Source organism: Stegostoma tigrinum, chromosome 37 (assembly GCF_030684315.1).
Source record: "Stegostoma tigrinum isolate sSteTig4 chromosome 37, sSteTig4.hap1, whole genome shotgun sequence".
NCBI classification, from domain to species: Eukaryota; Metazoa; Chordata; class Chondrichthyes; order Orectolobiformes; family Stegostomatidae; genus Stegostoma; species Stegostoma tigrinum.
Genome location: NC_081390.1, coordinates 27,620,677 through 27,633,489, shown reverse-complemented (window position 1 = coordinate 27,633,489; position 12,813 = coordinate 27,620,677). Strand labels below are relative to the sequence as shown.

The 12,813-nt window shown below is 44.6% G+C and overlaps 1 protein-coding gene across 1 annotated transcript in view; it reads left to right on the top strand.

Annotated features, from left to right (window-relative positions):
• Positions 1 to 11,976, top strand: part of LOC125467609 (glutamate receptor ionotropic, delta-1-like) — a 174,827-nt gene extending 162,851 nt beyond the window's left edge. Inside the window, exons 11-13 of the mRNA XM_059640263.1 lie at positions 3,597 to 3,763; positions 7,373 to 7,613; positions 11,338 to 11,976. Of these exons, the coding sequence (XP_059496246.1) occupies positions 3,597 to 3,763; positions 7,373 to 7,613; positions 11,338 to 11,766 (837 nt within the window). The 3' untranslated portion in view covers positions 11,767 to 11,976. The remainder of the gene's footprint in view (positions 1 to 3,596; positions 3,764 to 7,372; positions 7,614 to 11,337) is intronic.
• The last annotated feature ends 837 nt before the right edge of the window (positions 11,977 to 12,813 follow it).

The following is a 12,813-nucleotide window of genomic DNA, read 5'->3' as shown; positions in this document are numbered from 1 at the left end:
GAGTGGAGATTACAGGCATGTGAAATGATAGAAGAACCAGCAGTGACATGAACAATCATTGGTTTGACATGTTGGGCTGTTGTGCCTGGAGTATGATGTATGAAAGGGTAATGGAAACAGATAAAATGGTGACATTCAAAAGCTAATTGAATAACTATGTGCAGGGAAAGAACTTACAAGATTATGGGGAAAGAACCCAGGGGGCTAACCAATGAGCTCTACTGCAATAGCAGTAGAGGGCTGACTAGTCTTTCTTACATAATGCATTGTTCTATGAGATGGAAAAGATGTTCAACTGTTTCTAGACATATTCATTATTGATGGTTTTGACATCTGTGATTGGTGTCACCTTGCTCCCTATCTCAAACTTGCATAAGAACATTCTTCCTCACCTGTGAAAGGAGCAAGGAGGGGAGGGCATTGATTTAAAGCGATGTGCAAAGAAAGCAAGGGTGATGTGAGAGAAAAACGCCTCCACACAGTGAGCAGTTAGGGTTTGGAATTTACTGCGTGGAAATGTGGTGGACGCAGTTTCAATCGTGGCTTTCAAGAGGGGTGTTGGATGGTTATTTGGATAAAAATAACATGCAAAGTTATCAGGAGAAAGAGCTGGAGATGGGAACCGTGACCAGTGCAGGCACAATGGGCTGATGGCCTCTTTCTGCTCAGTCACTACTCTATGATTCATTGAAGATCTCCGCAGTGTGACTGTGTTAATGGTTGTTGGAGACTGTGGCCATCAGTTTTGATGGAGTTCTCCATTAACACACCGACAGTACAGCTTTCGTCACCTCCCTTTCCCAATGCTGTGCTACAGCCAAGATTGGCATCCACAGGAAACTCCATTCATAATGTTTCTTATTGCTATGGACAACAAGAGAAGGGAGAACAAAAGCACGCCAATTCGAATCACATTTTCCAGATGTTAAATCAACTACTTCTGAAAGTTGGTCCACTGTAAATGGATCATTTCCCAATGACATCCTCAATGGCACTTCAACATCTGAAGGCGTTAAAGTGAATCAGCTGACAGATTGACCTGAGCAAAAAGAGACTGGGCTGATTGGGTCATGCATGCCCCTGTCATTCCTGTGTTCAATGGTAAATCCAGTGGGAGCTGAGTGGTCAGGGTGTATTCCCACAGCATGTACTGCACTTGGAGATTTCCCAAATACATCAGCAGCAGTCAACACCAGAGGAGCTGGGAGCTAGAGGCACAGGAGAGGGCACTGGGTGCAGTCTGAGCAAGGGAGAGGGCTGTGGTGGGAGCTGGGCCTTCAGGATGTGAGGTTGGCCTTTGTGGAGTGGGAGGGAGTGTTTCAGTGGGAGCAGTAATACTTCCAGAGCCATTGTGGCTGTCACAAGGAAATGATCCATTCATATACGACCAACTTTCAAAAGCAATGGGGGCATGGAGTGTGGTTGGTACGTACTGGGGCTGAGCAGATGATGGGGCCCATGCAGCACTCAACCCCAGAGAACCCCCACAATCCTTAAATGGTACGGCTATTATTGTCAATGTCTGTGGCACATAAGACAGGGACAACTGAACAATCCTGTACCTGAATAATCCTGCAGCCCACTCCTTATGTAATTCTAGTTCAGGCAAGTTTATAAAGTATTTTGCCTGGTAAATCTGCCTTCACATTGTTCAATAGGCATACCTGGAGATTTGTTTCTGTCGGGATTTAAAATAGAGGTTGGAGTTTCAACCAATAGGATTACATGATTACCATATGATTCATTTACTCTGCAGTTAGCATTTAGTTATTTATAATAAACATTGGATCTTGTGGAGTACAGGAATGTTGTCTATTTTTCCTGTTAAACTGAATCCACCAGGTGGGAAAATTAAGAACTTTGTGTATTTTGATTTAATCATTCACTTTCACATTGACTCTGGAGTAGCAGGGCTCCAGAAACAGTGAACTTCTCCCAGTGGGTCTGAACAATGGAGAGAGACTGCAGAATGTTGTGGTGCAGAGGAACCAGGGTGTCCCTGTAGACAAATCATTGAAGCATGAAGATACAACAAGTAATTCGGAAAGAGAATGGAATATTGGCCTTTATTACAAAGGAGATTGTGTGGAAAGGCAGTGTTTCCATGATTGTACTGGATGTTGGTGAGCACCATGTACAGTGTTGATCTTTTTGTTTCAGGAGTGATATAATTACATTAGAATCAGAAAGATCACTTGGCTAATTCCTGCAATGAAAGGATTGGCTTGTGAAAAAGATTTAGCAGCTGAGCCTGTGCTGATCCAAGTTTGGAAGTCTGAGAGGTGATGTTACTGGAATACTGAAGGTTCGAAGGAGATTTGAAAGGGTAGATGTTGACAAGAGTTTCTCCTCATTGAGGTATCTGACACTATGGGGCACATTAGAGGTCTCCCATTTCAAGATGCAGATGAGGAGGAATTTCTTCTGTTGGTTAGTTGTGATAATTTGACACTCTCTTTCCCAGACACCAGGCTGTGTCAGTGAACATAACCAAGCCTGAAATGGTCAGACCATTCATCGTCAAGGGAGTCAAAGGTCATGGGACAGCTGTAAAGTGGATTTAGGGCCACCATCAGATTAAGAACGCAAGAACTAGGAGCAGGAGTTGGCCATTCAGCTCTTTGAGCCTGCTCCAGCATTTAACACAATCATGGCTGATCTCATCTCAGCCTCAGCTTCACTTCCCTGACTGCTCTCCATGACCCTTCAATCTGTGACTCATTAAAAACCTGTCCATCGCTTCCTTAAATTTACTCATTATCCTGGCATCAGCACACACCCAGGGAGTGAATTCCACAGATTGATGACCATTTGAGAGAATTAATTACCTCTCATCTAAATGAGCCATGGTCTTACAGAATGGTGCAGCAGGCTAGAAGGCTGAAATGACTTACTGCTACTCTAAATTTGACTGTTTGTCCATATTTTGTGTTACTCCCTCCTTTGTTATTCCCTCTATCCCCAAATGCTCCCCCCTCACTCTCTGTTATTCCCTTATCTCTCTTTTACTCCTCCTCACTCCTTGTTACTCTCTCCTCAATCTCTGTTACTGTTCCCTCACTCTCTGTTAATCCCCCATGCTCTTTGTTACTTGACCCCTGTTACCATCAGCAGTAATCTTCCTCAAAGTGTTCTTGCCTCCAAAGTGATGAAGACTCAGTGAGCCCCCGTCATTTTAAAGTTCAAAACATGAAAGCCATTTGTTCCTTCCTCCTTACTGTGCTCATCTCTGAAATGAGCACATTCATTCTGTAATATTTAATCAACCTGTATCAGTATGGCAAGATCATCTAATTGAACACAATAGACCTGTTCGGAGGCTGGTCATGTTTGAGATTATTGCATTCATCCGTTTGTATAGCAGTAATTTTAAAACCCAGCCACACAGACTTACAGCTTGCTACAGCCTAGTTGGAAAACAAAACCGTTCCCCATGAGGTTGTAACAATTGCACAACAACGTGGGTTTGAGTCCTCCTGAAAGATAGTTGTCATTCTCAACCTGCTGCACGTGTGGCTATGTTAATGATACATGATACAAACGTTCTGCATCAAATTGATCTAATAATTATTCTTAAATTCTTCCTGTGTTTGCAGATAAAGACAGGAACATACGCTTTCCTGTGGGATATGGCTGTGGTGGAATATACAGCATTGACAGACGATGACTGTTCCCTGACAGTGGTTGGGAATAGTATTAGCAGTAAAGGGTATGGGATTGCATTGCAACATGGCAGTCCTTATAGAGACCTCTTCTCCCAGAGGTAAGATTGAACTCCACAGTCTCCTTCATGTAACTTAGGCTCTTACATTTCTTAGTCTTACATTGAATAATGATGTCATCATTCTGTTGTGATCTGCTGTGAATGAACTAAAAGGACCATTATCTTGAGGGTGATTTTAACTTTATCTGTCCGGGTTCATTCAAATTTAAGAATAGAAATATTCAGCCTATCATGCTGTGGCAGCTCTGTGAAAGAGCACCCCAATTCATCCCAATCCCTTGTATTTTCCCACCACCTTGAAAATGTTCCCCTTTAAGAACGAAGATCAGGAGCAATCAGAGACCATTCAATCCCTGAAGCCTTCTCCACCATTTAATACTATCGAGGCTGATGTCAGCTCAGCCTTAACTCCACTTTCCTACCCACTCTCCATGACCCTTCAAGCTGTTACTAATTACAAATCTGTCCATCTCCTCCTTAAATTTATTCGGTATCCCAGCCCCCACCATACTCTCACAAAGTGAATTGCTCATATTTAAGTGTCTATCCAATGCCTTTTCAAAAAAATTACAGTTAAATCAGCTTCTACTGTCCACTCGCATACAATAGGAAAGCAGCTCTGTAAAATGTAATTCTTTGTTGCCTTTCCTCTTCTATCAATCCCCTTGAGACAGTGAATTCTTATCACCAGCCCCCTCCACCAGGAGAGCCAGTTTCCCCTTATTTACTCTGTCAGACCAATGAGTGATTATGAACACCACCTTCTCTAACTTTAGCACTGACCCAGGGGCTGATATGTCAGGATTTTAAATTGTTTCATTCAGCCAGCTAGCATCAACTCTGAATGATGTCAATAACTGCAATGTTAACTCCACAATCTGAGCAGGACAAGGCAGTGAGCTGTCTTCAGCAGGGAGCAAGGCTGTCTGGCACAGACCGACCACACTGCATCTTTTCATAATTCATCGTTTCCCTGTTGCCTGTGGAGTGGCAGGATTGGAAACTTTGCTCTTCATAGTGTCATGGAGTCAGTCAGCATGGAAACATATCATTCAGTGTAACTCACCCAAGCCAACCAGGTCTCTCAAACTAAACTAGTCCCGCTTGCCTGCGTTTAGCCCATATTTCACTAAACCTTCCCTATTCGTGTCCCTGTCCCAATGTCTCTTAAACATTGTTACTGTACTTGCTTCTGCCTCTTCCTCTGGCTGTTTATTTCACATATGAACCACCCTTTGTGTGAAAAAGTTGCCCCTCAAGTCCTTTCTAAACCTTTCTCCTCTCACCTTAAAAATATGCCCTCTAGTTTAGAATCTCCCTACCCTGGGAAAAAGACCCTTGCTATTCACCTTCTCTATATGCCCATGATTTTATAAACCTCTATAAGGCTACCCCTCAACTTCCTATGCTCCAGGGAAAAACGTTCCAGTCCATCCACCCTCTCCCTCTAACTTAAACTCTCCATTCCAGGCAACATCCTGGTAAATCACTTCTGAACCCTCTTCAATGAACCCACAGGCAACATTCAACTCTCCCTGTCTCAATCCTCCATCTTTTACCCCACCTCAATATTCCACTCCTCCCTTCCCTAACTCTAACACGAATTGTAAGGATGCCCAGAGATCAGTAGCCAATAGTAACATTAGCCTGCTCTCAGTTGGTGCTTTTCAAGGGATTCTCACATTCACTGCTGTCAGGACCAGATCAGCCAGGGACATCATGTGAGATGTAATAAATAACTGCACCTGGCTACCACATAAACCATTAAAGTACAGCAGCAGAAACAGGCCATTCAGCCCACAGGTCTGTGCTTGTCCTTGTAGCCCCATCAGCTCTCTCTCGCCATGCTTCCATCGATTCTTCTCTCCCTCTTGAGTTTATCCTTAAAGCTATTGAAATGATTCACCTCACCCTGTATCTGTGTGAACCACATTCCTCCCAGCTTCTGGGTAAAGATGTTTCTCTGAAATTCCCCTGTGCATTTGTTTGTGACTATCTTATACCAATGACTGTAATCTGGGAGATGTATGCAAATGGAAACAGTCACCCTTATTTGTTCTATCAAGCCCTTTAATTGTTTTGAAGATCTCTGCCGAGTCTCAAGAAAATTTGTCCAGCTTGTTGACTCTATCCTGATTGTCATCATGGAACTTGGGTACAATAAAATTCACATCTTGTTTGATCTCATTATCTCCTCGTAAGACTGAAACCAAGATAGTGCACAGTCCTACAAGTGTGACTGAGTTACTGATGGGAATGCTTGTGTCTTATGCACTCGGTGGAAGAAAGTGTTTTGAGTATAAATGTCATAGAAGTAAATGTCAGTCTGGATGGTGAAATAACATCCAACACAGGGATGATATTACATTAAAACTTATTTAAGCAATAATTCCTTCATGAGCCATGGTGAATAATTCACCCATTTATACCTTATTCTGTAAGCGTCAGTGCCCTACCTTCTCACAAAGTGAGCCCATGGATGTTCCCACTACATCATTTATACCATACGTTCATCGAGAGTTTAGGGAAATACCACTGTCACCATGTGAAAGACAGAACACAGAGGCACTGGAGAGGGAGAAGGAAGACGAGATGCACATGGATGATGCTAGGAATGGGTGACTTTACACATCAGGAGGGGACTGGTATGTGGGTCTCTTCTCTCTACAGAAAGGGGACTTAACAAAAGTCTTTGAAAAGGTGAAAAATTTTACCGCAGTGGATACAGAAATAATAGTTCTCTGGTGGAGGAGGAGCAGAACTAGAAGCCCTCAATGTAAGAACGTCACCATGAAATCCATCAGGGATTCAGGGCTAATAATTCATTTAGAGATTGGAGAGAATGTGGAACTCATTCCCATAGGGAGTGATTATTGTCAATACATTACAGAAGAAAGTAGACAAGCATCTGAGGGAGAGAGGAATGCAGGGTTACCATGATAGATTTAAATGAACAAAGATGGGAGGGGCATGGGTTCAATAACATCCTCTGGGCTTCCCTTCTGTAACATTGTGTAATGTTTGTCAGAAATGATTTTGTGTGGAAATAGCCGACAATGTTCTTCCCCTGGTACTGCTTTCACGCAAAGGGGTTTATATTAAAGATGATTCCCTCGGACCTTGGAAGATTTGAGGTCTTTTTGATTGTTGTTTCCTTTTGGAACAAACCATTGAAGTGAAAAAATCTTTGAAGTGGAAAAATAAACGTTCACAAGAAATTGCTTGCACGGGAAGGATGTTTACCAGGCAACTCACTGAAATAAGCACAGAGTCAGTGAATTGTTCCAAAGTAGGAGGAAGCTGTTTGGCCAATCCTGCTGACACCAGCTCTTCACATGAGCATCATCACCTCGTGTTAATCTCCTGTCATTCCCCCAAAACCCTTTCACATCGTCTTTATCCAAATAATTGTCCCATGCTTTCTTGAATGAAGAAGGTTGCTCAAATTCGAAAGGAAATATTTGCACGGACTGTTCACTCAAAATAACGTGGTCTCACACATAAAGGGTTCCAAAATGCTCCTAAATACACTTCTGAGCCTATATTGAGGCTTGTTCCTCAGGTTGTTGTGAAATGTTATCATGGGGAGCATGTTATTGAACAGTGAGAGCCCTCCTGTTTCTATCACCAATCTTCCAATGCTTTCAGGATCCTTGAAATGCAAGACAGTGGTGACCTGGATGTCTTCAAGCAGAAATGGTGGCCAAAGATGGGACGATGTAACCTGAAGGGTAACACAAATGGCCAGCCCGATGGGCGAGCATTGAAACTCCAGAGCTTTGCTGGAGTTTTCTGTATCCTAGCTGCCGGCCTGCTGCTCGCCTGTTTGGTGGCAGCTCTGGAGATTTGGTGGAACAGCAACCGATGCCAGCAAGAATCACCCAAGGAGGTAAAGCTGTGGGTAGGGGGTCTCCCTGGGGCTTGGAGCTGATAGCGATATGCTCATGTTCAAAGGGAGTCTCAGTGAACGGCCCATCATGGGGCTCCCTGGCTCAGCTCTGAGATTCATGTTTGATCCAAAGACTATGCAGTTCCAGACCCAACAAAGAAGTTGATGTTTAAATCACTCCCTACTCCCCAGGAACAACCTATTGACCAGGTGGCAAGCTCAAGCCTACTGGAGAAGCTGAAGTCTATCCTCTTTGGCATTGCTTTGGGGACCTGGGCTATTTCCCTGAGCACAGAGCTGGGCTCCTGCTTGTCCTGAGTTTCTTTCCTTGCAGTCAAGCACCTCCCTTTGCGCGAGTATGGTAAAATTCAACCAATCAGGTAAGGGCAAGAACATTTTCACTGCCCGCACCTCATCTTTCCTCTTTCCCTCCACTCCCTTCCAATCCCCTCCCCTTCCACACCCTTCCCCTTCCATACACTTCCCCTTCCACACCCTTCCTCTTCCATGCCCTTCCTATTAATCCGTCCCTTTCCACCCCCTCCACTTCGCACCCTTCCTATTAATCCCTCCCTGTTCCACCCCATCCACTCCCTTCCAATTCCCTCCTCTCGCCACCTCCCTCACTCTCATCCCTTGCCTTCCCTCAACTCTTCACTCTCATGCCCTCCCTCTCCCTTCCGTTCCCTTCCTTCTCTCCCTTCCTGTCCACCTTCTCCCTCTCTCCCCAGTGCTCCTTTCTCTCTGCTCCCTTTCCTCTCCCTAAGTTGCCCTTCTCCACTCATTATCTGTCCTCTCTCTCCACCCGTCCCTCGACCTCCTTTTCCTCCTCCCTCCCTCTCTCCCTCTGCTTTCTCCTGCTGTTTCCCTCTGCCTCTCTTCCAGCCTTCCTATCCCTGCTCCCTCCAGCACTCCGATGTGGGTCTGTGTGACGTTTGCCCCACATGGCAGGAAGCGAGGACTGGAGCCCTGCAGCAGTCAGTGCTGGGACTTCAATCTTTTACAATTCACGTCAATGACTAAGGTGAGGGGACTGAAGGCTAATTAATTAATTAAGGTTGAAATTCACAGATGACATTGAGATATGTTGGAAAATATGTTACGAAGGAGATTGAGGAGATTGTAGATGGAAATGGATAGTTTGAGAATTTGTGTAAAAGAATCTGCCCACATATAAAGTATAAAGTGATAAAATTTCTCCCTTTCGCTGGAAGAATGAGAAAAGCGGTGTGTTACTTACATGGAGAAGCATTTCAGAATTCTGAGGTACAGACTGATTTCCGTGTTCTTGTGCATGAATTATGAAATCTCAGTACACAGGTACAAGTCATTTCGAACGCTAATGAAATGCTGTTCCTTTTGCTGAGTGGAATTACACAAGAAGATAATGACACTATGTTTCAGTTATACAGGGCATTAGTGAGACCACATCTCAAACACAGTGTGCAGATCCAGTCTCTTTATGGAAAGGAGGATTGGGTTATAGAGTCATAGAGTCATACACCACAGAAACAGACTCTTCAGTCCAACCAGTCCGTGCTGACCATAATCCCAAACTAAATGTGTTCCACCTGCCACTCCCAGCTTGTATGCCTCCAAACCTTTCCTTTTCATGACCTTATTGAAATGTCTTTTAAATGTTGTAACTGTACCTGCATCAACAAATTTCTCTGGGAGTCCATTCCACACACAAACCACTCTCTGAGTTTAAAAAAAGTTGGCCCTCATGTCCTTTCTAAAACTTTCTCCCCTCACCTTAAAAAACCCTTGTTTTGAGCTCCCTCAAAAAGACCCTTGTCGTTTACCATATCTATGTCCCTCATGATTTTATAAACCTCAATACAGTCACCCCTCAACCTCCTACGCTCCCAGATTTTCCAGTCTATTTTTATACCGTAAGTGCCTTCCTCCCACCTCCACCCCAATTCCTGGCAGCATTCTGGTAAATCCTCTCCAGTTTAATAACGTCCTTCCTGTAACAGACTGACCAGAATGACACACGGTATGACTGAAGAGGCCTCACCAATGTCCTGTATAACCTCAGCGTGACATCCCAATCCTATTCTCAAAGGTCTGAGCAAGGAAGGCAAGCGTGCTAAGCGCTTTCATAACCACCCTGTCTTTATGTGACACAATTTTCATGGAATTATTTACCTGAACCCTTCGATCTCTCTGCTCGACGACGCTATCCAGGCCCCTACCATTAATTGTGTAAGTCCTGTCCTTGTTTGTTTAGGTGGTTCAGAGGATGTTTCAGTTTGATCACTGGATTGCGGGGTCATCTCACAAGGAAAGATTAGACAGAGTGCAGTTCAGAAGAGTGAGGGGGTGATTTGATTGAAGTGTACCAGATCCTGAATGGTCTGGACAAGGTGGACGTGGGAAGGATGTTTCATCTTGTGGCTCAGTCCAGTGGGGAGCGGGGGGGGGCACTGTTTTAAAATTGGGGGACACTCTTTCAGGACAGAGATGAGGACAATTCTTTTTCTCTCAGAGGATTGTGTGAGTTTGGAGGCAGTGAAGATGGGAGCATTAAATATTTTGAACACAGAGGTGGATAGATTCTTGTTAGACAGGGAGTAGAGGGTCTTTAGGCTTTGATGGGAATGTGAAATTCAGAACCCAAACAGGTCAGCCATGAATGGGGTAGCAAGCTGGAGAGGCCAAATGGCCTCCTGCTGCTCCAGGTTGATTTAATTGTGTTTTTGAACGCACAGACAGGAAACAGCTGGAATTCGAAGGGCACTGATAAAAATGAGAAAGGATGGAACAAGCCTCATTTCTCACTCTGAGATGAAAAATGATGACAAAACATATTAGAGCGGGATTACAGTTGAATTACTGTACTAATGTTAGCAATTCAGGTGAATTCTTAATTTAGTGTTCTACATGATGGCAGTTCTTTTCTGATTCAAATTTCAAGTAGATAATTATTCTGAATATAATGTTTCAAAAATTCTTCTCAGAAAATTATTTGATATGGTGACCCAGGTACCGGAGTTTTTGGAAAGATGATTTTTCAGTAATTTACAGAACCACACTGCTCCCCAAACCCAACCCCACTCTTACCCTCACCCTCCGTCTTCAACCATTCCCTCTTCTTCCTTTCTCCTCCCCCTCTGTCTCTCTTGCTCCTCTCTTACGTCCCTCTCTCCTCCATCCACTCTCACCTTCCCACCGTCTCCTTCCCTCATCCACCTTCTCTCCTGCATCCACGTTCTCCTCTCCAGTCTTTCCCTCTCATTCTGTCCCTCCCACAATGACTAAGAATATTGAGCTGAGGAAAAGACTGGCATAGTCGATGTGTAACGAGTACATGCCACAGATGTGAGGAAGCTGCTGGCAGTAAGTTTTGTCCTAGTTTTGGTGCACTGGGAACTACCTCATCAATGCAGCTATGTCTGCATCAATTTAAGCCAGCTCTCAGAGTGAACAGAACCTCTGATACTCCTGTTCCTATCTGTCAGCCAGGGCTCCCTGACGGGACCAGATTTATAGCCCCAATCAGGGAGCTCATATTCTGTGGGTCCCCTTGGCTGACCTCATTGAAATCATTACATGTCCCTTGCTCCCTCCCACTCTTTCCTTCCCTCCCTCCCAGTGGCTGTCTCACTCCCTCAATTCCCTTTGCATTCCCCGTTATCACCATCCCACCCTCACCCCACCCCCTTACCCCTTTACTCCCCCCTCTCTCCCTCTGCCTAATAGAATGTCTCTTGTGCAGGACAAGGAGGTGAATCTGGAGCAGGTTCACCGTCGGATGAACAGCCTGATGGACGACGATATGGCCCATAAGCAGATCTCTGCAGCATCAATTGAAATCTCGGCACTGGACATTGGCAGCATGCAGACCAGCCAGAGTTTAGAGCCAGCACGGGATTACCAGAATACCCAGATCTCAGTCAGCACTTTTTTACCAGAACAAACTCATGCCACAAGTAGGAAGCTCTCTTCCTTAGCCAGCACCAACCTGTCTCTGCCTCTCAGCAGCTCTGCCACACTGCCCTCGATACAATGCAAACATCGATCACCAAATGGAGGACTCTTCCGCCAAAGCCCACTGAAAACCCCCATCCCCATGTCATTCCAGGCTGCTCCAAGCCCTGGGGTGCTCCCTGAATCCATGGAGCCTTCTCATGGAACCTCCATTTAATTTCAAACGCCGCATGGCAACATTTTTAATATAAAAAATTTACAAAAAAAATCTAGCATTTTCATGTAAATACTTGTAAATAACTCAAGAATGAAGTGGGGTAAAGTGTATTTTGAATATTCTCAATTTTTGAAGTCAGTAGATGATGTAATGATTGGCTTTGTAAATTCTGTTCTATACAAATAAAAAGCAAATCACTTGTGATCGTTATTGGATGATCCAGCCTTTTAGAGTTCATTACATTGCTTTCTGATTTAACATGTTTTGATTGTGACTGCAATCAGTTTGATTCTTTCCTGAAAGCGATTTAAAGTTGGTTCCACTTGTTTAACTGTTTTGTGACGGACAATGCCAGGTATCTGTTCTTCCAACAGATGCCAACACAGTTCCATCGACCAGCTGTTCACTGGGTGAACAGAACAACTCCCCTTTGGCTAAGATAAAGGATACGAGTTCCCAGGATCTAAGTCAAAAAGCTTGATTGCTCCAAAAATTGGGAATCCCCTCAGTGCAGGTTTGTAGGAAGCTCCTAGTTATCTGGGGGTCTCTGCCCCCATTGTTGCAGGGCTGAAGCTTTACAATTCCAGTCTGTTGTCCCTCGATGTGACAGTGGGAACAGATGAGAAGGACATCACTCCAAGAACTTCCAGCAAAGCCAGCTGCTGAGGGTGTGCTGTCATTGTACCTGAAGCTGAGATATCAGCACCACAAGGAGCACCTGAGTTGATTTGATTTAAAGTTTCTCATTGCCCCCAGTCACACTCGGGAGTTGAGTCACATGAGGCTGGGTGAGGTGAGGACTGAGCAGTGAGGAAGGTGGCAGTGAGGTGGACTATGGGTGCTAGGGCACAGTCAGCCACTGAAAGACTGTTTCACTGTTGACCGACTGGGTTCATTCTGCTTCCCATCTGCTAGCTGTTCAAAGCTCCGCCCCCGCCCCCGCCACCGCTGCCTCCAGTATGTTCCAGTTGGCTGACCCAGGAAATCCAATGGGATCAGTCAAGCTTCCAAACAATCAAAGCGTTCAGCTTCCACTAGAGGTCATTG